This window comes from Plectropomus leopardus, chromosome 14 (assembly GCF_026936395.1).
Source record: "Plectropomus leopardus strain MGB_pleo_1.0 chromosome 14, ASM2693639v1, whole genome shotgun sequence".
NCBI classification, from domain to species: Eukaryota; Metazoa; Chordata; class Actinopteri; order Perciformes; family Serranidae; genus Plectropomus; species Plectropomus leopardus.
In genome coordinates, this window is record NC_142189.1 from 18,254,082 (window position 1) to 18,280,230 (window position 26,149).

General features: G+C 39.8%; 2 protein-coding genes across 2 annotated transcripts; one reads left to right on the top strand and one right to left on the bottom strand.

Annotated features, from left to right (window-relative positions):
* The first annotated feature begins 1,758 nt into the window (after nt 1-1,758).
* dhrs7 (dehydrogenase/reductase (SDR family) member 7) lies at nt 1,759-10,390 on the top strand. The gene is made up of 7 exons (XM_042500587.2): nt 1,759-2,020; nt 3,949-4,101; nt 4,347-4,453; nt 4,859-5,098; nt 6,477-6,599; nt 6,719-6,934; nt 9,993-10,390. The coding sequence occupies exons 1-7, from the start codon at nt 1,891-1,893 to the stop codon at nt 10,032-10,034; spliced, it is 1,011 nt and encodes a 336-aa protein (XP_042356521.1). The 5' UTR covers nt 1,759-1,890; the 3' UTR covers nt 10,035-10,390.
* Nucleotides 10,391-10,426: 36 nt separating this feature from the next.
* pcnx4 (pecanex 4) lies at nt 10,427-25,948 on the bottom strand. Its single transcript, XM_042500586.2, has 11 exons — nt 25,790-25,948; nt 21,956-22,730; nt 21,694-21,873; nt 20,271-20,809; nt 20,038-20,138; nt 19,767-19,889; nt 18,785-19,145; nt 17,013-17,116; nt 14,418-15,523; nt 13,378-13,564; nt 10,427-12,474 (listed from the first exon to the last, which is right to left on the bottom strand). Exons 2-11 carry the CDS (start codon nt 22,651-22,653, stop codon nt 12,223-12,225), a joined length of 3,651 nt encoding a protein of 1,216 aa, XP_042356520.1. The 5' UTR covers nt 22,654-22,730; nt 25,790-25,948; the 3' UTR covers nt 10,427-12,222.
* Nucleotides 25,949-26,149: the final 201 nt, after the last annotated feature.

A 26,149-nucleotide genomic window follows, 5' to 3' on the forward strand; every position in this document is an offset into this window, starting at 1 on the left:
TTATCTCTTGACCTGTGCATTATTGCACCATTAGAGGCCACGGACAATTTTTTCCAATTTTCCTTGGTCATATTATGCTTTGTGTATTTGTGTATCGCCCTGCTGCACATTTGAACGCAGTGAGAGTGAGCTTGGCTTATTTTGGTTTTCCATCTGTGTTCTGAAAGAGGATATTGTTTTGAAACAATCGCTTTTAGAGAAGCGACAAGCTTCAGAGGAACAGTTGTGGTTGAAGCTCATTATTGCAAAAATCTAACATTTGCCACTGCGAAAAAGGGCAGTTTCTGCAATCTGAAGGCAAAGAAGACTGTTGCTTCATGAAATTAAAAGCAGATAGATACATAGATTGACTAACTCACGGGCTGACTGATGGAATTCTTTTCATACCTGCATTATACAGACCTAATACACAAAACTGGTCATGGAAATGTAAACCACAAAAACAGTATCACAGTTTACATTAAATGAGCTTAATTTAAGAAGTTTATTTGTGCTTACATGATGCATTTTCCTTAATTATTTGATTTTAATCAAATGACCACACAGCAAACCTGGGGCAATAGACCTATTTCAACCAGTGGTGTAGCTAAGTACATTTACTCAAGTACTGCATTTAATATGCATAATATACATATCCTTAAATTATTTGATTTTGATCAAATGACTGCAGAGCAAACGCAGGCCATATTCCATGCAGTGGTGCAATGTAACTATACACATTTACTCAAATACTGAACCTAAGAAGCTACGGTTACTCCTCTACAATCCAAAGGAAAATATTGTTCTTTTTACTGTATTTATCTGACAGATTTAGTTACTTGTTACTTTATAAATTAGCTTTTTTGCATAAAAATATTTTGTAAAATACAACGTGTTTGTTATAAATTAAACTACCTAACATTTCATACACATACAGGAGAAACAATTTGTAAAGTAACCAATTAGCTGATTGGAAAAAATAATAGGCAACTACTTCAATAAACATTCCTATAATTTTCTATTTAAAAAAAAAAAAACAATAAAAAAGTTTTCTGCTATGGTTGTTTTTACATTTTATACTTTAAATACATTTTCCTGATTATACCTAATTACTTTTACCAAAATAACATTCCCAAAGCAGAGCTTTTACTTTGAACAGTTTTAGTGCTTTTACTTAAGTAAAGGAAAAAAATACCACAGAAGCAAACTGTAATAACTGAAGAGCACGCCCCAGGGCCTCATTGCAGCTTAAACTGACCATGACTGAAAATACTAAAGAAATACAGACTAAACTGTTGTTATATACAGTGGTGTAATGTAACAAAGTGATAATACTTTGTTACAGTACTTAAGTATTTTTTGGTGCTTTCTGTACTTGAGCCAACTGTCACTTTTGCTCCACTACATTTCCTAAATAAAATGTATACTTTTACTCCAATATAGTCCCCAATACATGTTTGTTGCTTACTACAAAATGATATATAAGGGAGGATGGAGGAAGAGACAGATGGATGAATAAAGAGGTGTAAAGAAAAGAAAAACTGAATTTTGAAAAAAAAGACTCATTTATTTATCTGTTAATTTATTTATTTATTTATTTATTTATTTATTTATTTATTTATTTATTTATTTATTTAATACTGACTAAAATTTCATTCCATTCAGATAGGCCTTCTTCACCCACCACTGGTTATATATTTTATATTTCCTCGAAAATCTACTTGATGGTATATATACCCACCTTGGTTGGTGCTCCTCATCGTTAGAGCTTTAATTTTGAAAATATCAGCGCGGAAGTGACGTCGATATCCTTTAACTGCAGCTTTGTTATTGCAGAGGGAGCTTGAGTCTAAACCTAAACTATAAGTGTATTCATATATTTATAATAGATCCACGATTCATATACAACAAATGGACTGTTGCATTGTATCCGCACTGTGGTGTTTTATACCACTTTATTTATTTATTCACCTCCTGTGTTTTATTTTCGGGGACGCAGATTTCACTTTGCTGTGGGCAAGTGTGTTAGGACACAGACCAGGTGAGTTAACCTGTCTTCATGTCTCTTATTGAGTTTCATATTCACTAACAAGGTAATGTATCCGTAGATGGTTGCAGACAATATCCCCCGGTGAGCCCTCGGTATCGTTGATAAACCGTGAATAAACAGTCGTTAAACAATAATTAGCTCTTAATATTTGATCCATGTCTGTTAACTCAAATGTTGCTCCTCTGGGCTCCTAAAAGATCAAACTCCACCTTTTGTATGTGGTTAAAGTTTACCTAAACTCTTAAAAGTTAGTGCAGTCATATCTGGGATTCATATCAAGGACCATAATGCCGACTTATAGTACAGGTTATAAGTATTATTGTAGCTGTTAAAATCGATGTTAGAATATTTCTCTCTGAAATGTAGAGGATTTTAACCCCTTGAAACCTCGACAAATTGGTCTGATTTTCGTCAAAAACATGGGAAGGAGGCAATGAGCAACTCACTCAAGATGGTATGACCGACACATCTGGAAGAAAATTAGTAAAAAAAATAATAAAATAAAGAAAAAAAAGAAAGAAAATTACCTTTACAAATAGCAAAAAAAAAAAGAAAAGAAAAGAAAAGAAAGAAATAAACAAATTAATAAATAAAATACAGATTGGAAATGGGGAAAAAACAAGGAAATTACCTAAAAATATTTTAAAGTTCTAAATATTTTATAGAATAATTTTAAAAATATAATTGTATTGATTAGACATATAGTTCTCCTAGCTTTTTAACAATAATAATTTCCTAAATCTACTAATTTCTTGCAATTTGCAGGACATTTCTTTCCAAGATGCTCATTTCCCTCTTCTCCATGTATTTCAATAAATCAAACCAATTTTTTTTAGGATTCAAAGGTTTAAATACTAGTAAAAGGCTTCTGAATGTACAAGAAATTTGGCACAAGTGATGCTGATCCAAGTTTCAAAAGGTTAATTTATAAATTACCATAAAATGAAAACACTACATTAAAATAAAATCATCATAGTATATATTTACCATAGCTGTAAAATAAATGTAAGGGAGTAAAGGTAAAATATTTTCCTCCGAAATGTAGAGAAGCATGTTGCAAAAAAGTAAATACACAAGCAAAACTATTTAAAGCTGTACCCAAGAAAAGTTACTGACAGTGATGGAATGTAACGAATAATATAAGTACAGTTACTCAAGTAAAGTTCTGAAGTACAATTTTGTGCTACTTTGCATAAGTATTTCGATTGTATGCTACTTTTTTTTAACCTCTACTCCACCACATCACAAAGGGAAATCAATTCAAAGAATCAATTTGTTGCCTGAAATTATAAAATATGATTTCTGTGAAATGTAGATGTCAATTCCATCAATTTGTATATTGCAATATATTATTTATTATAATAGTAACGACTTACTTTAAACAAAATTAAGATTAATAATACAAATATAAATCAACTAAGAAATTCTGATATATTATTTTTTTATAGATAAAGCGACCCAGCAGTATATATGGTTCATTAAAACGAGCTCCACCTTCACCAGCAGTCATAATCAAATGATATAAATAAAAATATATATTTTCTGAAATCAGCCATTCTGCATAATGAGTGCTTTTACTTTTGGCCTTTAAGTATAACCTGACACAAATACTTTTCAACTGTTGCTTGAGTGATATTTTGAATGTATGATTGTAACAGCTTATTTCTACAGTGTGGTATTGCTACTTCTACTAATGTAAATGATTAGATTAGTTCTTCCACCACTGTCAACCTTCCACAGAGTTATTATTCATTTTTCTGAATTTGTTTTGAAGGTTTCTTCGGGGAACGAAGACCAGTAGTGGTCTCATTTTAAAAAATAAAAATTGAAAAAAACATTTTGCTCATGTGATGTTGAGCAGACTCAGACTCAGCATATGCTGCATAAGAAATTTTCGTGTTTTTGTTTTTTGTTACCAGAGAAAAAGCTGAAGGGGCTGGTGGTGTGGGTCACTGGAGCCTCCAGCGGTATTGGAGAGGAGCTGGCCTTCCAGTTAGCACAGTGTGGCTCACGTCTCATCCTGTCTGCTCGACGTGAAGATGAGCTAAACAGGGTGAAACGACGCTGTTTAGGTCGGAAGTTTAAAAATGTTATTACTTTTGAATTATTATTTTTGTATGGCCTGGTTAAAAGAAAGTCCAGTTAAAATTCATTAATACTAAAACTTAACTGTCGATTCAGACGCAGAATAGTAATGCAGTAATCACACAACTAACAGTGAATAAGAGTTTCAGTACTGCACCTGAGTTTCTTTGATTTTCATGTAGCTTTACTCAGTTTTGACCAGCTGAACTCTGTCCGTCATTTATTCCTCAAGATTGCTCCGACCTCCAGGATGAAGATGTTCGTGTTCTTCCACTTGATCTGTTGGAGAGGACGTCACACGAGGGAAAAACAAAAGCTGCAATTCAGTACTTTGGACATGTAAGGCTGCTACAGTTGCTATTTTATAATACAATGTGTTTTTATCGTTAGTGTCACTGCAAAAAGAACATTTCTATTTGATCAGCAGCCTAATTTGGTGGGAATGAAGATGACTTTGTTGTTGTTTTCAGCTGATGGTATTGCTATTATGCTCCTTTATTTGTGTGTGTGTGTGACCTTCTGTTATAAAAAAAAAACAGCAACTCATTCACAGTATTTGATGGACTGGTTTTCAGTTACATAATAGACACCCTCTCTGCTTGCTTGAAGGACACGGCATTTAGTCCATAAACATTTCACTTTTGTTCCCTTTCCATTATACCACGTACAGATGACCTATGACCGAGCCGAAGTATTCTGTCAGTGCAGATCAAATGAATTTTTCTGTCCACTTGTCCTCTTCAGATTGATGTCTTAATTAACAATGGCGGCCGCAGCCAGCGCTCTCTGTGCTTAGAGACCAGTGTTGATGTGTATCAGGCCCTGATGGAGCTCAACTTCCTGGGTACGGTCTCCATCACCAAGCAGGTGCTGCCCCACATGACGCAGCGAGGAACTGGGAGCATTGTGACTGTCAGCAGCGTGGTCGGCCTCGCTGGGGCGCCCCTGGCAACAGGATACTCAGCCAGCAAACATGCTCTTCAGGTGATACAGAGAGCAGCTGTTTGGACCAGAGCTACAACAGTCAAATAACATTGTGGGGTTTTTTTTCTAATTTCAATCCAGAAAGTGTTTGCCAACAAGTTGTTGACTTGATTTTTTTGGGGAACATTTTTCTCTCATAGAGGAGCAGATCTGGTTTATCTGGACCGCTCCATGAAGGGAAATTTTAGTGTTTTTCAAATCTATTTTTTCAAAACCTTTCATTGTATAAAAACAAACCACTGTATGTATATTTTTTTATGCAATCAGTGGGATCTAAATCAACATCCAACATCATAGCACTACTTTCTGTGCATTCTGAGCGAGAATTAAGGAATTAACATTTGCCTATATCAGTAAAGATAAAAATAAAAGTGCTTTCAGGATTATTCATGTGAACAAATTAAGAAAATAAGAAACTGTAAAAACCTGAAAGTGTTGGAAAATCAATACAGTATCATGAAACATAATATAGCAATGCTGAAGTACATCGATATTTTCTTACACCTCTATTTGTCAGTGTGTGTGTAACTGAGTCTAACGAGTTTTACCATGACATTGAAAATCTTTTAGGTAACACTAAGATACACTTTCTGTACTCCAGCACAACACACCGCTCTCCAGCTCTCCCAACGATTCTACTGTTGTTTTCCTGCAACAAGTCACCTCTTGTGAGACTTCAGAACGAGACTTCAGCTTGAGGAAGACTTAGTTTGACAAACAGAACAGATTTTTTTTCTATTTATTTAGCCTTTATGTAACCAGGATGTCACAGAGATAAGAGACCTCTTTACAAGGGAGACCTGGCCAAAAATAACAGCAAGTTTTGACAATCATCCTAAAACATACAGCAACATAAATTTGATAACACTGAAATGATCAGATAACCTGAAAACAGATTTCACCATAGTTTTAAGATCAATCAGGATCACCATGTCTTGAAGTTTAAGATCATTTTGCGAATTGCTCCACGCAGCGGGCACAGAGAACCTGAAAGCTTTTCTTTTTCTATTTTAGTTTTGACTTTGGGCACCACAAAAGTCCTGCAGATGAGTGAAAGATAAAGACAAACATTTCCGTAGTGTCCTTTCCATAATGTTGTCGGACACTTTCAACAACAACACTTTTAACAATCTGAGCCTGTCGGTGACAAAAACAAGCACTTTTAGCCCTGAGTGGTTACATCGCAGCCTGTCATGTCTGCAGCGCACACCCTAAACACTGGACCAAATTCAAAAATTGTTGCCTCCATTTGTCACTTAGACATAAAAACGTGAAAAACAGGGCCCAGCCTGAAAGCACTTAAGCTTTCCTTAAACTTTTTTATTAGTTTTATATGTGAAATAAAGACCTTTGCTGATTGTTACTGTGCTGTCTACAGGGTTTCTTTAATTCCCTTCGGACGGAGCTCACTGACTTTCCAAACATCCTGATCAGCACAGTGTGTCCAGGCCCTGTACAATCACAGATTGTCCACAATGCCTTCACAGAGGAACTGAACAAGGTATTTGTTAGAGAGCTGTTGATTCTGAACATAACAGTCCTGTATTTACCTGTTTATGATATGACAGTAGCTATGCCAGTATTATGTTCTCGTTAAATGTTTTCTTTTAATTACCTGAGCCCCTGGCTGCAGCTGGTAACCAGGAGCACAAGATGCCAACAAGCCGCTGTGTGCGTTTGATGCTGGTGGGAATCGCCAACGGCATCAAGGAAATGTGGATCGCCCAGCAGCCGTTCCTCCTGTTTTACTACGCCTGGCAGTACACGCCCACGTTCGCCTGGTTCATCACAAACATGCTGGGCAGAAAAAGGGTGCAGAATTTCAAAGCTGGTCTGGTAGGTATATAATTGTCTTTGTACAAAGTCAGTGTGGTGCAAATTCACCCAAAACATTGGCTGGATTTATAATCAGGGAGCCAAAAGCTTCAGGAGCAACAGTCATGACTCTGTGTCGACAGGCAAGGTGACTGTCATTTTCCAGCAGAGGACCACCTGATATGAATTAATTAAATGATCCTTCACACTCTGTCACTAACGAGAACAAACACAGGTGGTTGAGATTCATGTCGTTTTACTTAGTCCTGAATTCTGCTGCTAAAATCCGAACTGAAGATGTGTTACAGGAAGCCAATAAGAGATGATTATTGTTCTATATAAAGTCATACTTATGTTTCAGTTGACTGGTCCCTTAGTTTTTTAGACCCTGCACACTCACAAAGATGTTTCTAGTTACTGTGAAGATAATGAACTTAAAGAAGTTGTTCAGCATTTTAGGAATTAGACGTCTTTCCTTTGTTACTGAGAGTTAGATCAGAAGACAGGTACCACTATCATTTCTGACATATAAATGTGTAGATATAGCTTTCCAAGTTTATGGACGGGTATATATTGAAAAGGCTGCTCATAGTTACGTTGGGAAAAGGCTCCCCTAAGTCACATCACGTTACCAGACAAAGGTTGGATAATGTTACGACTCAAGTGGCCGAAACTCTTAAAAATGTAAATTACATTATCTTATGTATGTAAATATTTATCAGTCTTGGGAGGTAAATTTGGTAGTTTTTTATTTTTTATTATTGTTATTATTATTATTATTATTATTATTATACGATCAATTTCTCATCATTTCTCAGCACCTTAGGGGTAATTTGGCAGAGAAGTTACAGCCATAGGCTGCATGTCTTTTAAATCAGATTTTCATAGAAAGAAACATATTAGCGTAATAGATCAGAACTGAAAATGTCCTCGGAAAAGGCCTGAAAATGATCTCTAGAAAAGAAAGAATAGTTCTTTCTTATTAATTCCTAATTTTGACTTATTTCTTGGCACTGAGCATTTGGTGGACAACCAGTGGACACTCCTCGAAGTTACTCGTGCTGGCCAAAAATAAATGGACTAACACATAACCCACCCACAAACAATAATTCTTGTTTTAACACTTTTAACATTTTTTTTGATGGATGAGGATTTTACTTTAAATCAGAGCCAGGCTACCTGTTTCCCCATCTCCAGTCTTTGTGCTAAGCTTAGCCACATTTATCATAGAGATATGAGTGATTACAATCTTCTCATCTGACTCTTTCAAGAAAGCAAATCAGCAAATTTCCCAAAATGTCAAACTATTCTTTTAAAGTTGGGTGGAGCTATGCTGATTTTTTACTTAATACCAATCAACCACAAACTCACATAGTCCCAGTTAGACATTTAATTTGGCCAAAATGAGTGCTAAATTAGTTTACTTTTTAAATTATTTCCCATATTTGTGATGTACAAATTCAGATGAAAAGGCTCACTGTAGTCAGAATCTACCACGAAGCCTCACATGTGGTGACACCAGTTTGTTTTTATGTTCGGCCTTATGGTTTGGCCTTGCTCCGTTGGACCTGTGACCGGGGGATTCTCACTGTGTCAAAGGACTTAAAATACTTGAATAAAGCAGAACGTGGCAGACGCTATGCAAAACTGTGTCTAACAGCTGGGGGGCCTCAGCTGTTACTGACCTTGCTTGGGTCTAACAAGAAGAAGACGGTGGCCAGGCTATGACAGTGAGCATGACTACTTACCCGCGGTGCTGACTGACTGACCAGTGTGCCTGTTGGCTCCTGCTGGACAGTGACAGCTGAGGGCCGTGAAGAAAGGTCATGTTCCAACTGGCCAGACATCGGAGCGTCACATGCTTATACTTCAGTGAGGTCTGTGATGTATCCTTTTGAGACAAAACCCCCCCAAAAAATCTGCACAATATTCCTAAACAGTGAAGGTTAGGACAGTTACGCCAGGTTTACAAATATCACCAGAATGCAGTACATGGAAAGATAGTTTTCATGAATAACAACAACTACCACCGTGCGATTGTATGCCTCTGCAAACCTACTAAGTTGCAGTTTCAGCTTACATCCATGTCTGTGAAAACATGAACGCTACACACACATCCTCCATTCGTCAGCGCAAAAAGAACCATACAAACAACACAGTTTCAAGATACGTTTCAGCAACTCTGTGCGTGACCAAATGACCTTCTGTTCCTAAATTAGGACATTGAGCCATAAAAGTTTTTTTGCAAATTATGTGGCAGTGAAGTTAACCTTTGACCTCTTGGATATAAAATATCAACACTAAGTCGTTTTATCCTGTCAGACATTTTTGTGAAATTTTGGCATAATTTGAGTATGAATTTCTGAGTTATGGCCAAAACATGTTTTGTGAGGTCAAGTGACCTTCGACCACCAAATTTGAATCAGTTCATTCTTGAGTCTAAGTTGATGTTTGTGCCAAATTTTAGGAAGTTCCCTTAAGATCCTCTTGAGATGTTACATTTGTAAAATGACAGACACAAGGTCATAGTGACCTTTGAGCTCTGATCACCAAAGTCTGATCACTTTTTTGTTGAGTCCATGTGAATGTTTGTGCCAAATTTGAAAAAAAAAAAATCCCTTAAGGTGTTTTTGAGGTATTGCTTTCACAAGAATGAGACATATGTAAGGTCATGGTGACCCTGACCTTTTAATTTTGACTGAAAAAAGCTAATTAGTTCATCCTTGAGTCCAAGTGGACGTTTGTGCTAAATTTGAAAAAAAAATTCCTTCAGGGCATCCTTGAGATATCGCGTTCATGAGAATGAGACAGACAAGGTCACAGTGACCTTGACCTATGACCACCAATTTAATCAGTTCATCTTTAAGTCCAAGTGGACATTCGTGCCAAATTTGAAGAAATTCCCTTGAGATGTTCTTTCACAGGGATGGAATGGATGTATATATGAAGGTAGAGATGGATTGGCTACCCGAAAAACAAAGTGTTTTCCGGCCACAGCTACCGCTGGTGTAGAGGCATTAAAATGCTAAAAGCTAAACAATAGTCAAACATTTCTAACAGCTAGTTCTTTCTTTTGCAGGATGCAGACTCTGCATACTTCACGAAGCCAAAGACCTCCTGAGAATCACACCTTCAAGCGGAAACACATTTGCAGCATTCCTGATGTCCGACCTGGACAGTGGTTTGAGTTTTCCTGCAAAATGTGGTTGTCTTTGCCTTCATTTCAGAGGAAAACATGTAACAAAACAGCTGCTTTGAAAGTGCAGAGCTCTCTCACCAGAGCAGGGCAGGATCATGTCAAATGTGACGAAAATCTTATACTCTATTATTCTAATGGAACAACCATCGTCAGATTATGTGAATTTCTGTCTGAAAGCCTACATGAATTTATAACATAAGCATTATGGACTAGGAATATAGGAATGAAACACCCCTACTAACTGTTTTTACTGCCTAATAAAATTTAGTTTGAATCAATTTTAAAGTTTGTTTAGTCATACATTACAAAACTGCTTCTGCCAAGCTATTTTATTATAAGTATATACAGGTACACATATAAAAATCAACATTATGTACAAGAGAATATGGACAAATTCATTTAACGCTTCATCCTAAAATGTAAACAAGTGAATTGTAAACAAAACAATAGCACTAAAACACCTTACACATACAGCGAGACATACCCAAGGCACATCCTTGATATCTGAACATAACATTAAAATTGTATTTTGTGGACATAAGCGGAGGGGTCACCTGAAAATTATAAAATCTAAAAAGTACAATAAAACCAGAGGTATTCAGCAGGTGCCATCTACTGTAGAGGGGAGGTGGACAAATTCATTCACTTTCTTTGAAGCACAAACATTAATAAACAAACCACACAACTCTTGTGCTTCGCATGGGGACTCCCTAAAAATGCAGGGTTTTTCCGCAGTGCCTTACATCCTGTGTCACGCAGAGTATATCGTGCCTGAAACGCATCCTCATCAGCTCACGAACCTAATCTTTACCTTAACCCTGGGACTGAATTTAAGACCTCACACCTAACTATAACTTGAAACACATAGATTGATTCTTTAAAATTCTTTGTGATAATCTCTGTGATGGTCTATTTAGGTTGTTTTTGGTCCTTGTACTGAGAGCTGCTGCAACCGCAACTAGACTTCTCTGCATTTTTTCATATGACTATCTGACTACTGATAAAGGTACCATCATATCCTCATACTGGGAAAAAATAACAACTAAACAGTGCTTTAGTATTTTGACATTTAGATAGACTAAACTGTGTCCCAACGAAAATCTATTCAGACGGGGCACCCACAAGCTCACCCGGGAAAGTGGGCACCCCATAAACAAAAGCCATGTCCGTGTTGCAGCAGTGGCGGGTTCGATTCCATCTTTGAACCTTTGCTGCATTTCATTCCTTCTTCTCTCCCCTTTTCATGCTAAAGCTGGCCTGTTTAATAAAGGCCAAAAAAGCCAAAAAGGTAATCTTTTAAGAAAAAAAAACTTTCAATATATCTACTCAGATGACCAGTCTTAATTCCAATATCAATATAGTATAAACATTAGACGTCCTTATGGAATTATAAGGCAGACCATTAGTTTCCATGTATATAAATGTGAGACCAGATATACAAATTATAGGACACATGAATGGTATATTCTGTATGCCTTCACACTTGTAGTGTGTGCCTAATTTTCCAAGCTTTTGAAAAAAACAAAAACAAAACAAAACAAAAAAAAGCTAGCCCATACTTTGCCAACTTCTCATTTTCATCAAATTGCAATATTTCAGGATTTATGTTCTGCATTCTTACAAAGGCGCACCCAGCTTATCATATAAAGTATAAATGTGCACTCAGAGCCAGGCTGAGACGAAGCGTTCACTGCTGCATCCTGCAAAACCATCTGAGTGAAACCCTGTGTTTTTAGGGAATCCCAAACCCATTTTGGACTTTTGTCTTCTTGAATGTGCTGTTCTTGGAGGTAGTCCACATTGTCTATTAAAATCAGTTGACAACATTTTGCAACTTTTACAAGAGTAGAGTGGTGATGCTGCCATTGCTTCTTGCTCTGCGGTGCAGCAAATGAGTCACCAAAAAAAGTCAAAATAATGTGAAAAAAAAAACGTTCCCAACAGACATTATTTTTCTTTAGTCATTTGAGTCAAGTTTTCTCTTGAATTTGCTATAGTTTCCACACGATAATAACCATTAACTTTGGAAATGGACGTTTTGCTGTGGTAGTACCGGCTGAGGAGCGACCTCCTACCTCTCCAGAGTGTGTTCAGCAGAGGGAGTCGCAGGTCAGAGGCAGGGGAAGTGAAGGGGTGCTGAGGAGTAAATGGGGTATCCCAGCGGGGGATCGGCAGCCTGAACAGTCAGATTCCTCAGCATGAAGGGGTGAGCCTGGATGCTGTAACGCTCCTCGTCATCATTGGTAGCGTACAGGAGCTCCCAGGAAAGGTTTGCCCACTGGCCCCGCACCCCCTCTCCATTCAGACGGCCCACCTGCACCAGCTGCTCCTGCAGGGACAGGACTCGCCCTGTGTAGGTTCCCTATGGACAAGGACAGCAATACAAATGTAATACACACATTTCACTGTGATTCACTGTAAAGGCCTTTTTGCACTGAGTCTAGAAAGTCCACCATGCGGCTGTATGACTGCGCAACCAGTGAAGTTACACTTACAGTTTACATCCATATCTATGAAAACATGGATGCTTCACACACACATTTTCTCCTGGCAGCACAGGAGATCTAAACAATCAGCACAGTTTCAAGACAAGTGTCACCACTTCAGTATTTGACCAAAAGTCTCCCCTTCTGTTCCTGAGTTATGACGTTCAGTAATGGCCAAGAAGTGTTGTTGCATAACATTATGTTGTCACAGTTGACCTTTGACCTCTTGTATATAAAACATCAGAACTTCATCATTATATCCTGTTTGACATTTGTGGAAATTTTGAGCGTATGAATTTCTGAGTTATGGCCAAAAATGTATTTTACGAGTTCACCCTGACCTTGACCTTTGACCACCATATTCTTATCAGTTCATTCTTTAGTCCAAGTGGATGTTTGTGCCAAATTTGAGGAAACCTGATCAAGGCCATCTTCAGATATTGAATTGGCGAGAATAAGATGGATAGAAGGTCACAGTGACCTTGACCTTAACACCAAATTCTAATCAGCTCGTTTTGAGTGACTGTTTGTACCAAATTTGAAGAAATTCCCTCAAGGCGTTCTTGAGATATCGTGTTCACAAGAATGGGCTGGACGTACATCTGGACATACATACCAAACTAACCGAAAAACTGACTCAGTGTGCAAGAGCTTTAAATTGTCCTCTGTTTTACTTTAATGGCATAATAAAAATAAGCTGCAGATGAGGTGTCATTATTTGTACTTTTCTATTTTGTAGCGTAGACAAGATGTAAACAAAGGCTGGTGTGTGTAATTACCATAGCGAGGTCGTGTCCTAGAGAGAATAAGAAGGGTTTCTCCTGAAGGACGCTGTCGTGCCAGCCTTTCTCCGTCACCAGGCCAATGTACCAGTCCCTTTCATATTCCTCCAAGGTGCTGAATAACTCCTCAGGAGACTCTATGGGCCCAAGACTTGCTTGATCAAACAGCAGCTTGAAACTGAACCTGAAGGAAAACAAAACCATAAAAGATGAATTCAATAACATAAACATCTCTATTCTTCTGGCATTAATAGTCCTGCAATGCGTTTCAATACACATACTATCATACTATATAGTAAGCCAGGGACAGATTTAGTATGTCCCAATACATAATATATGTAAAATGTAGTATGCCAAAAATCCCAGGTTGTTCTACTACCTCCGGTCAGATTTTGCAATACTCAAGCCAGCATGATTTTCTAATTATAACCCACAATCCTCTGCACAGCAGAGTATACGTCACATCCACTGACACGCTAACAGGTGACAGCTGATTGACAGCAGCGGATTCAAGTGACTGATGACCAGTCGAATGGTAGTAATAGGAATATTAATTGTTTGTGAACAAATTGTGACAATACTGTAGGAATAACTATTGGTACTTTGAAAAAAATATTAGCACAATTCCATTTTTGATCAATAATCATTAGTAATGTACATATAATGACTAATTGGGTAAAGGCAAGTGTTAAAACAATTAGAACTGTCTGAGAAGTCGAGAAAAGTACATCACTTTACTGTAATGCAACTTTTAAAATCAGGAAGAAACACCATTTATTTCATATCACAATATAAAAATATCCAATATCTAAGACGATAAATACTACCTCATACTGATACGATATAATATCTTTATATTGCCCAGCACAAGAAGTAGTATGTCCCAACTGTACGCATTCTGCATCCAACAGTACATACTTTGTAAGGGCAGCTGCAGAACATACTGATCGTGAAAAGAAAAAGTATGTGATTTGCAACCACCCGTGATGTAATGATTAGAGTTAACAAAACCTAGAAACGACAACTGCTAATTTTACCTGAAAGCTCGGAGAGCGAGCTGGTAAAGTTCTTTACTTGAGGAGAGCCAGTCGAGTCCTTCCGTCCACGGTATATCTCCACAATAGAGTCTGTAGACGTAACTGGGACTGGTGAAGGTGGACTCTGCCCCCACTGAGATGAGACATGAAAGTGTAACCTGTGTGTGCAGCTCTTTCAAGGCTTCATCCTCCTTCAGGGCTTTGGTCATGTCCTCTGAGGTCTCGCCCTGCACAGCGGGCCCAAACCGCCCCAGGGTGAACCGAAACCAGTCCTCAGGAAACAAAGGCTTGAGCTGCAGCAGGCGGGATGGCAGCAAAGGTGCAGTCCTCCACCCTGTCGGCAGGTTGAACGACTCCGACTGGGGGCAGCTGAAGTTCAGCTGAGGGAGAGAGCCGGGACTCTCTCTGAAGACCTCGGGGTTACGGCCTTTATCCACCGCTGGCATCCCGATGCCCAGACCCAGAGGCTGCAGTGGCTGCAGAGCAGAGAGCGCCATGTTTTCAAAAAGACTGTCCATCTCCACAGAGCCTGGCAGAGAGGCGCCTGTCTGCAGCGCTGCGTGTCCAGGCTGGACCTCTGCAGTCACTAACGCCACTGTCCGCCTGGCTGGTTGAGGTCCAAATAAATCGTCCTCATCTGACCAATCACCAAAGGAGGTCAAACTGGAGCTGTCCTGTCTGAACCTGAGAGAAGACACGTTAGATTCCACCACCACAGCCTCAGGTGGCTGGGTACAAGTGGTCTGAGCCAACTGGGAGGACTGGGACTTCCTGCCTCCGACCCCTGGCCCTTCTTCACTGCTCCACAGAAATCCTTTATGCTTCTGCACGCAGTACCGGAGAAGCAGCCACACCAGTGCTTTCAGAAAGTCATCTTGAAGTTTCCTCAAATTGTCATGAGAGTCGATGATGCCAGAGAGGACATTTCGGGCGTCGGAGTAGACTCGCACTGCAAGGGCAGCGCAAGGGGTGAGGGCGTTCCCCCAGTGCAGGTTAAAGCCCTGCGTGAAACCAAGCCGCTCAGGGCGCTCAAAAGCAGCCTCGAACACCTCGTCCACCCTACGTGCCTCCACTGTGTGGCAGGACGTCTCCTGAAGCTCCAGACCCTGTAACAAAACACACCACATTATCAGGGTCCTTGAGGATCTTTAGAAAGTCTAAAAATCTTAAATTTGTTATATTCAAGGACTAAAAGTGTCTTGGAATGTCTATTTTTATCAGCTTTTATGTTTTATTTTAACAATATTTTATATCCCACAACAATGACCATTTCCGCAACGTTTAGTACTTATTTATCATTTATGTGTTATAGTTTGGTAGGAGGCATCTTGTGTGGCTGTCAACCACATTTTAACCTAGAAGAAAAACTTGTTTATCCAGTTTCCAATCTGAAACTGCGGAGAGGGAAAAAGTTAACACCACACTATAAGCAAGTAATGAAGGCTGAACCATGGGTAGTATTTCAGTGACTAAATTAACATGCACACAAATTATTGGGAATATGGCATTACTCTTTATTTGATCCAGGTCAGCATTTTTGGTTTAGATATTCAAAATTCACCTTTTTTTTGCAAATTACGCCTTTTTTCAAATTTCAAATTTAGCATTTTCCAATTATGACGTGGGATATGCTGACATTATTTGCGTTTTAATAGCATTATTTTGGAGTTTAAACAACATTTTCGGAATAAGCTTTTATATTGGGGTTTTGACCGCTGCCCGCGATACATGGCCTCTGGCCTGTTTACATTCAGCTGTGTGTTGTCATTCATAAGTTGTACAAAAAACAACTCAACACCAGTTTGCAAGTCTGTGGGAAAGAGATGCATGCCCAAAAGAAAAGCCAACATTTCATTTTTGTACGGAAGAGCACACCTACTTGTAAATGTAGTGACAATAAACCATCCACTGATTTGTTTGGGGCATGATGGGAACTTTTCCAAGCCCTATGCTAGCAAAAAAGTGCTTTATTTATAGAGTAGCTCCTAATAAACTCAAGGATGAGATGCTCATTTATGTGTTGAGGAAAAAAAGGCTTGTTTGTCGATTTCTTTTGCTGCAGAAATTGTTTTTTTTTTTTCTTTAGAGGTATTAAAACAGAGGATGGGTGTTCTCTTTTTGTGGGTCCATTTATTTTATCATTCCTTGTCTCCTATGTAAATTTGAACCTTTTTGCAAGTTCGTGAACACAGCGCAGGCAGACCTCGTCATGAGTTTTTTTTTTTTCTCTCAGCAGCAGTTTGGGTCGCTGGTTGGATAACTGAATAACCGATCTGTCGTTCCGGTCAGAGCAGACAGATGGATGAGGACACAGAAGGCAAACTTTTGGATCCCGCACAATGAACGATTAAGTGTCACTTCACTGCGCCTCGCACTTTGCCGCTCTGTCTGTACCCAGAATACGCTCTGCACTCTCAGAGTGTGGCAAAATGATTAACCAAAAGGTATATATATATATTCAAATAGTGTTCCAAATAAACATCCCAGCTCCTAAGATATAAAATCATTAAGTGGCGGCAGATTTTTTTAATCAGGGCAGGCTGCCACAAATAAATATATATGGCTCTTCGTTAAAAAAACAGAAAGACAGAGTACCTTAATGTTGACTGTACAGTAGCCATATCCTCTCTCCAGGATCATTATCCAAACCATACGGTCCTGAAAGCGCCCAAGAAAATGAGAGCCTGGGGCTAAAGAACCTACAGAGGGGGAGAAAAAACATCAGCCATCAACGCATCTAACATGTAAAAAGATGTGACCTGTAAATTTGAGGGCAATACGGAGGAGAAACAATATATGTACATCATGTAACACTCGGAGGTAATGGTGCACATTCCTTTCATTTTGCATCAGCTGTGCGTCCCTCTGCTGACTATGTGGATAACATGGCTACTGGATGAGCTGCAGGGAGACGCGTACCATCACAGTCGTACAGGAAGGTCATGATACTGTTTTAACTGGCTGACTGCACAGAGATCTAAATATTACATCTGTTCTTAGCCCTAGCTTTCCATTAGTCTCTAAAAATTACTCCTCTTTTGAAATGTGAACGGAAGACAGACATTTATTCCAACACAGATGAGCAGAAATGGCAAGGTGATGGAGGCTTTTGTTTAAGATGACTAGTCCTTGCTTGGCTCAAGAATAATGTCATCTCCCATAACGACATCTCAGAATAGTCCTGGCTGCTACCTCGTGATGGGAAGTGACAAGCTGGGCGGACTCCTTTGCCGCTCGCTGCTCCACGGCCCCCCGGTGTGAGCAAAGCAAGAGAACACTACAAACTGCCATTGTTAGACTGTGGGCATCAACCTAACAAGAGCTTATTCTGAATTATACATCACAGCTACAGCTCTCCAAGCTCACAAAAAAAGATTGAGTGATGACATCACCTCAGCGGCTTTATTCAGTTTTGAATCATCAACCCATAAATAATGATTCTCTACTTGTAATGTTTTTTTTATTCTCTCTTGCCTTCTCCTGAACAAAACTGTGGCAGCAGCTCCATTCTGCCTAAGAGTATTACGCGGTTAATGGTGTGGAAATATTTGGATGTAATGAATACAGATCAGAGCTATTTTTTTTGGGTCACTTCACAGGAGGCTCAACTGGATCATGCGAGCTCGCATTACTGCCAGCGATTCCAAAGAGCTGCTCACAACAGTATTCCTCCTACTATTAAACCATATGAGGTGATGGTTCAGTGCTCTTTGATCTGCATACAGGCCCTACTTAACCTATAGGAAGGTTCAGTCACTGCAATTAGAGTGCAAGTCAAAACACATTGTGAAAACAAAAGAAGAAGAAAAAAATCATACTAATAAATAATAATAATAATAATAATGTTTGAACTCTTAGACCTATGTATATAAGCTGTATATAAAAATCAGCAAAAAAATTGTGTAACTGGAAAAAAAAATACAACTGTATCACACTGAGTGATATAAAATTAAATTTTAGATAAAGTTCTAAAACTTAAATCCAATTCTTGGTTTAATGAATTTAAACACATATAAATAAAAAAAATATTTTGATAGTTAATATCTTATATATTTATTTCTTAGTATATTATTTATTATTGCCATTTTCATTATTATTACTATTATTATTACCAAATATTTGTAAGCTTTTATTAGATTTTTTGTCTTTTAATTTTTTCTTTTCAAGAAGTAAAAAATAAATAAATAAATTGCCACATTATTTAGATCTAGTTTTAATATAATGATATGCTCTCAATGGACACTACAATAGAATATTCACATCTTCTAAATGCTAAAACAGTGTGTATATGTCAAATCTGAGCAAAATTTGAAAGAAAATGAAAAAGACATCATAGACAGAAGACAAATCAAGCATGGACAACTGACCCAGTGACCCTCTCGCAAAGGCCGTCCTCAGAGCAGAGGCCAGACTTCCGCTCATCTGTTGGTAGAAGATCGAGTCCGGACAGGGACATGCGGTACCTACGGGGCCTGGCCAACTGCGCTGAGGCCTGGGGAACCCCACCAGGAAGACGGGCAGGGTGAAGAGGGGCAGCAGAGGGGCAGAGAGAAGGGCAGACAGGGTCACCACCGCTAGCAGCAGCGGGCAGAGGGAGGCGTTCAGAGCCAAGAGAGTCCCAGCCGACTGACGGCGCTGCTTCTTCTCCGTCCAAGATGTCACCAACACAGTCAGGGTGAACTTTAGCTTGGCGAGGAACTGGGTCAGTCTGTCCATCAGGAGGCCCACCTGGATGAGAAACACACGGGCAAAACATGAAGAGCACCAACTGCCACCAGGTCACCAGCTGATGTAATACACAGCATGTTTGAGTGCTACATGCACTTTTTCTTCTTTAATTTTTTTGTTACATTTTTCTGCTTTAAAAGTGTGGTGTGTAGGAGTTAGTAAGATCCAGCGGTGAGGCTGCAGAACTGAAATTTTTTCTCATTTTCACGTTTAAAAACGGATGACAACAAAGTTATGAATAATATATCACTTTCTGCTCCATATGTAGATATAAATGACTCATTCTAAGGTAACAAAAACAAAACTATTCTTATTTTCAGGTGATTAAACACTGAAAAAAACATACCATATTATACTTATTTCTGCAACTACATCCCCCTAAATCCAAAACACTGGACCTTTAACTTTTAACAAGATGGTCTCATTATGGTATTCATGTTTCAGACAAATATTGTTTGAGTTCAGATATTAAGTGCCTACATGTATGTCAGCAGTTCAGTGTGCTATTCACAGCTAGAGTGTAAAGATTTGAGAGATGTGACGGCACTATTTCCGTCAGATTTATGCCTGCAGGGTCTAATTTAGGGTGGAATTATGGGGGAAAGTGAATGATGACCTCACCAGAAGAAGCTGAACTCCAGTACCCAGGTTATCCCAACCTGGCAGCATGTTGCTTCCAGCTGCAAGCCGCACCAGAACCACCACCACCATCTGTAGCAGAGCGTCCTCTGAATTCTGCCACACCTGCACAAAGAACCAGCACGGTGCTGAGCATGAAACAGGTGCAATAATCAAGTAAAACTCACTCGGGGATAACCCACAGTTCTTGTTTTTCTGCATGTTATGTTCACATTGATAATAACATTGTGAGCAGGAGCAAGTGTGAGCGTACCACTCTAAAGGCTCGTGTGAATCCCACACTGAGGGAAGCCCTGTGGAGCAGCTGCAGAGATTTGTCCATAGACAGGAAAGCGATCATTGCAAATGGAGACACTGTGAAGTAAAACACACAGTAAATGCGTGTCAAAAACACATTCACATACAAAGCATTGTTGTTTTCACACCTGAGAGAGACGCTCAGACTGGAGAACATCACGTTAAAAACACACTTTATAATAAGCTCACCAAGATAAAGCAGGACTCGTCTGATTGCTGCAGCAGTGTATAATCCTCTGCTCCTCTGCTTGAAAGTCTGCACACTGGACATGCCTTTGGGGTACAGGGGATTGAGGAACACCCCTCCAAATACATAGGCCCCCTGGATCTCTCTGAGAGCCCAACAGAGGCAGAAGAGTACGAGTAGGAGGTAGCTGACAGGAGCCTGGGGTCCCGTAACTAAGCTCTGGGACTGAGCTGAACCAAGGAAGTGATGCAAGAGCCCTGCCTCTGCCATCGCCACCAGAAACAGGCTCAAATATAGCAGCAGCTCCCTGCAGCCCAGATTCCAGCCAAAGGAACTGGAAAGAGGAGGTGGCGACCCCCCTCTGCGAAATCCACGGTCCCCAAAGGCTTCCCGGGGACCTCTGCAGAGTGTGCAGACCTGGCTGAGGTCCAGGCTCAGCAGAAATCCCGTAGAGATGGAGAAGAGAACCACACCCAGCGTTGACGGGATGAAGTAGTTGCACACAGCGACGCCGGCAGATATACCAAACATCAGCAGCAGCCTGTGGGACAGCGAACACACAATAAGTCAGGGCTGGTGATACACAGGCTACTGTCACGCTTGTCATTTCAATGGGACTGTTTGAATCTGATGAGGACGTTACACATCACGTCAATGAACAAAAACTGGGTTTTGCTCAAGTTGCTGTTATGAAAAAACACTGAGGCTACTGCTTTATTTCATGATATCCAAGTTTCAGGCGCACATAATGACTGCATTTATGCGCAGTTCGCATAGATTTTATATATTGTACATTAAAGCAGTGAATTCTCTCCCCTTCTGGTGGACCAACATGGACCTTTACCACAAGATTTATTTTTTAAAAAATGCACGGTAGTCTATACAGATGTGCAAAATTAATTGACCAGTCGGTTAACCCTTTGAAACCTGGATCAACATCACCTTTCTTGTGTTGCATTCAGACACTTTTCACAAGTATTAAAACCTTTGAAACCTGAGCACACAGGTTTGATTTCACGGGGAAAAAAGTCAGTGAGCATCTTAGCAAGAAATGTCCCGTAAAATGCAAGTGTAACATCCAGAGCGATCGAGAATTAAGCTTCTAATAATCCTAATTACAATTATTTTACAGAATCATTATTGTCTTGACAACATAACTTAACAATCTAATTATCTAACTTGCACATACACACACACTGTATCAGATATATAAAGGGTAAATACAGCCACAGCCTCCATTAGAGACAGAAATCCATAATACTAATCTCAAAACATCACTGGTATCATTTACAAAACATAGTTGTTAGTGTGGTTTACGACTTTCAGATTTTCTCCCTCTCTCTTTCGACATAGTCAGTAAAATAACATTTGTCAATATAAGCTGCTAATGAAAGCTAAGCTGAAGTGTGATGTGTCAATAATTACCTGAGGTTGCTGGACATGGGCGAGCCTCCTAATCCAAACACAAGAGCCTGCTCCATTCCCCAGAGGAGCAGGGCATCCAGGGGAGGCAGGATGCCTAGCGCCCAGAGCAGAGGTAGGAAGAGGAACAGCACGTGGAGAACCTGGCTGGCCAGTTGGAGCTCAGGGACAGGGCCTGAGAACCTGTGTCAGAGCAAGACAGCGAAATGTATTACGGCAGCAAGCATTGTAAAACATCTAAAATAACCAGACAACTGTTGCTCACCTCTCAGCCAGGTCCACGGCAATGAAAATAAAAATGTAGAGGGGCCGCGTGAGTGGTGTGATCTCATAAGTGTCCTGTGCCTGGAAAGTGGCCGTCTCTGTGGCTGTATTTACAATGAGTGAATACTCAGCTATACACAGTGTCACCCAACTCATGACAAAGACGACCAGGGATACGCCAATGCTGCCGTAGAGAGCAGTCAGTCTGCCAAGGAACACGTACCACGTCCCAAAGCCACAGAGCACCCCAGCTAGTACTGTATGCAGCACCACATTCAGCCCAAACCTCTTCCCCGGGGCAATAAATCGCACCGTCTCCGGGCTGACACAGTGGGTGAATTCCACTTCCTCTTCATCAACCAGGATGTTGGACGCACCAAGTCTCTCCACAGCGCCGCTCCTCCGAGCAGCATACAGTGCCAGGGCCTGGACACCCGCTGCAGCCGCGAACATAAGCATACCAGAGAGCACTGTGGCGTGGAGCTCCTGAAGCAGCTGCAGCTGGCAGAGCAGAGTACCGATGCCCCCAAAAAGCCATGGTGTCAAGAACAAGACTGCCTGATTGACGTAGACATATGGTGGGGCACAGTAGCCCAACTTGAAGCGTGGACCCCCCAACACTGTCTGAGGGAAGCGCTTCCAGAAGAACTCCTGCTTGTACTCATTAAGAAGGGGCACATCTGGCCCCATTCTGACCATTACCGAAAGGGTGGCAGGTCATCTCCACACAGCTAAAGGAGGGTGTCCATTCATCGTCCCACACGCAGTGAAGCTCTCTGCAAGGAAGCACACGTTCGATTAGGCAATGGAGAAATAACTGATACCAAACAAAATAAATATGGTCCGAGAAAATACAGAACAAACTAGCTGGTGAAATAAATAAATAACTGATCATCTTGTTACAATGCAATGTTCTGCTGGGAAACCAAAGGTCCTGTCATGCATGTGGATGCCACTTGATGAGGTCCACCCACCCAAACCCCATTTTAGACAAAGTTATCTCCCTCATTGCAAGGGCACACCCAGATGGCAGTGACCCCTCCAGCAGGATGATAACTGCCCCAGGAATGATGAATTTTTTAGGCCAAACCAGAAAGCTAGCGTCGCCCTGGTTCCCTTGTCAAAAAACCTATGGGACTTTTTCCATTGGATTTTAGATAATTGCAGAAAAATACCTCTGTGGCAAACAAATGTTTATGGCACTTACATGTTTTGTTCAGCAAAATAATCTTCACAAATGAACACCACTTTCAGGATGTCTGAAGCCTAAATGTAACAGCCAGAAATAAAAAGCTTTTGCTAGGCTAAAAGGAACTACAGTACAATCTCATTGCCACCACTATGAGGCTGTGGAGCTGTGTTCGGTGTCATGGCGTTCTGTAGCCTCATTTAGCCACTTATTAGCGACTGTTTTTAGTAAGAGACATATAAAGCATGAAAGTTTGCGAGTGGGGTATTTACTAATGTATTTTATGTCATAGAGCAAAACATGAAAGTGTCACCCTAACCCTTATTTCAGGCATCAAACCAAAAACCCATTAAAAAAAACCTCTGACTTTGAGACGAGGGAACCGGAGGTGCTGAAATGCTAATTGATTTTTTGGGTTTTAGGACTTATTACTGGGGTTCTCTATGTACCATGCCACAGCGCAAAAACTGCTCGGGAATGGCTTGAGAAATGTCACAAATAGCTCAAGGTGTCAACCTGGCCTCAAAATTCTCTAAATCCCAACCTCAGTGAGCATCAGTGGGACATGCCCATACCGACCTCGTAACCCACAGGACACAAAGAATCTGCCGCTAATTCCACGGTGCCAGACAGCACAGGACAACTGTGTCGATGTCTCGAAAGGTCAGAGCCAAGTCTGAGCCAAGGAGGTCCTACTGTGGATTGGGGTACCTCCGGGGTACCACCACATCTCACTGATGCTCGATCAGATTGGGATGTGGGTAATTTGGAGGCCAGGTCAAAGCCTTGAGCTCTTTGTCACGTTCCTCAGGCCATTCCTGAGCAGTTTTTATGGTGTCGTATGTTGCATTGTCCTGCTGGAGGGGGCCGCTACCATCCGTGAGTGCTGCGTCCATGACGGGGTGCACTTCATCTGCAGCGGGTGGGTGATGTGCATCAAGTGACATCTACATGAATGCCAGGACTCAAGATTTTCCAGCAGAGCATTGCATTGTTAGAAAATGATCAATGTTATTCCCGGTTTCCTACAGCTTAAGGCAAGTGTTTTTTAAGACTTTTTCAATGCCATTCGGAATGAAATTAGGCCCAATTTTAAAAAAAAACAATACTGAAGAGAAAAAACATCAACCAACATAAATTACTTAGGGTTAGGGACAATTTTGTCAAAATATGTTTGGTAACATAAAACACTACTCTTTGGGTGATAGTAATGTGAGAGAAATTAGAATGTTTATTTATTTATCAATTATTTTAATTTTCATTTATTTTATAATGTAACGTCAGAAAAAAAACTCTTCATGAAAACCCTTTCCCTTGCCTTATTATTTCTAACTTTTGAAAGATCGATTTAAAACATTTTGATACCAATTAAGGCCTTATTTTTGGATTGAATTCAGTGCCTTTTAAGACTTTTCAAGGATCTGCTGGAAGCCTGTATTCATGTCACCCACCAGTCGGTGTCTATCATTGTCATTCAAAAAATACAATGCCCTATCAGCGGTTTTTGCTGCCTTCATATGGATGATTTCTGAACCCCTGCAAATGTCTCCCAACTCACATCTTATAGATGTCATACTATAAACACAATACTAGGGTCACTGCAACCAGGGGTTTAACTTTTATGAGCAGTCAGAAATACTTTATTGATCCCCAAGAGGAAATTATTGTTCATTACAGTTGCTTCGATGCCAACTATGGACAATTACATTAAGTAAAAATAAGCACTTGCACAAATATGTAAAAATACAAAATATAAATACACTAATAATAAAAAAAAAGCACGAGTATAAAACAGAAATACAGTAATAATAAAAAAAATTTCGCTGGTATCTGAATACTTAAAATGCTAAATATGAATAATGCTCTGAAAATAATGTGCTAAAAATATTAAACTATGCTACGTAAAAACTATTATGTAAAGTTAGAAATATAAAATATGTGTATGATGCTACCATCTGCAACAGATATATATGAAGGAAGAAGAACAATTAGAACACATACAATATATACAATATGCGTAACATGTTAAATAAAGCCTACTTTCAAGAGTTTAGCACTAATAGATAAATAATAAACATATAGGATTTTATGGTTAATCTAATACTACTGCCAGACAAAATGAATAATAATGGTTAAAGGACTAATTTCTTTACAAATCTGATAACACTGTCAGAGCATCCCTGAAACTCTTACAGAGTTCATATGTCGAAATTATCGTTAGCACCTTTCATAGCAAGTCTTCCTTAAAAGTGGATGTTTTAATAACAAAATGAATCACGGTCATCCTTCAGTTTATAACATACAGCACAAAATTAGACTGAGCAACAGCTGCTGAGTTGTCATGAAAACACACCACAGCAGCTTGTGGATGCGCTAATGTGGGCTAACCTGTTCAAGCTAGTAGCTGGACGTTACAAATTACACCCCATACAATCAAACCAAGTTATAAGCGAAATGTAAATTGCTTTTTAAACCTCAATGAGACTGTTCTTATCTTTATACGTTAGCTAGCTAAAACATTATTATTGTTAGCCAGCGATGCCAGCAAGTCTTTTTCAGCCTGACTATCCGTTAGCTTGCTATTACTAACAGGTAAATAACAGCAGGTTGGCGACCTGCGGAGTCACTGGTGTGAGACAAACTTACCGTTAACAGCAGAATAACCGACTGCAGGTAAGCGTTGTGTAATATTTGACGTTATAGGTGATACTGTGAGGAAACAGGAGGAAATCGTCAACATTAACATTAGCTGCGAGCTAACCGCTTGAGAGCCAAGCAACATCGGCATGATACACAGACAGATTGTAGCCAATAGGAGTGGAGAGATGAGGAGAGCGCGCCCGCTGATTGGCTTAAAATTCGTGAGCCCGCCTCCTACATCAACAAACCCCGCCCCTTCAGCCACACACGTTATTAAAACAAAAGAAAACACACACACACGCACACACACACACACACAGGCTATTACTTACAAACATACAATACTCTAAGGATAAGGTAATGAAC

What these genes read in the sequence shown, in the direction of transcription:
- pcnx4 (XM_042500586.2), bottom strand. Translation starts at nt 22,653, where the DNA reads ATGGTCAGAATGGGGCCAGATGTGCCCCTTCTTAATGAGTACAAGCAG. An exon ending in TCACACGAGCCTTTAGAGTG is followed by an intron (nt 19,890 to 20,037) that starts GTACGCTCACAC and finishes TTCTTTGTGCAG; the next exon opens with GTGTGGCAGAATTCAGAGGA. An exon ending in TAGGACACGACCTCGCTATG is followed by an intron (nt 12,475 to 13,377) that starts GTAATTACACAC and finishes CCTTGTCCATAG; the next exon opens with GGAACCTACACAGGGCGAGT.
- dhrs7 (XM_042500587.2), top strand. Translation starts at nt 1,891, where the DNA reads ATGGACTGTTGCATTGTATCCGCACTGTGGTGTTTTATACCACTTTAT. An exon ending in TGTGTTAGGACACAGACCAG is followed by an intron (nt 2,021 to 3,948) that starts GTGAGTTAACCT and finishes TTTTGTTACCAG; the next exon opens with AGAAAAAGCTGAAGGGGCTG. An exon ending in GGTGAAACGACGCTGTTTAG is followed by an intron (nt 4,102 to 4,346) that starts GTCGGAAGTTTA and finishes TTATTCCTCAAG; the next exon opens with ATTGCTCCGACCTCCAGGAT.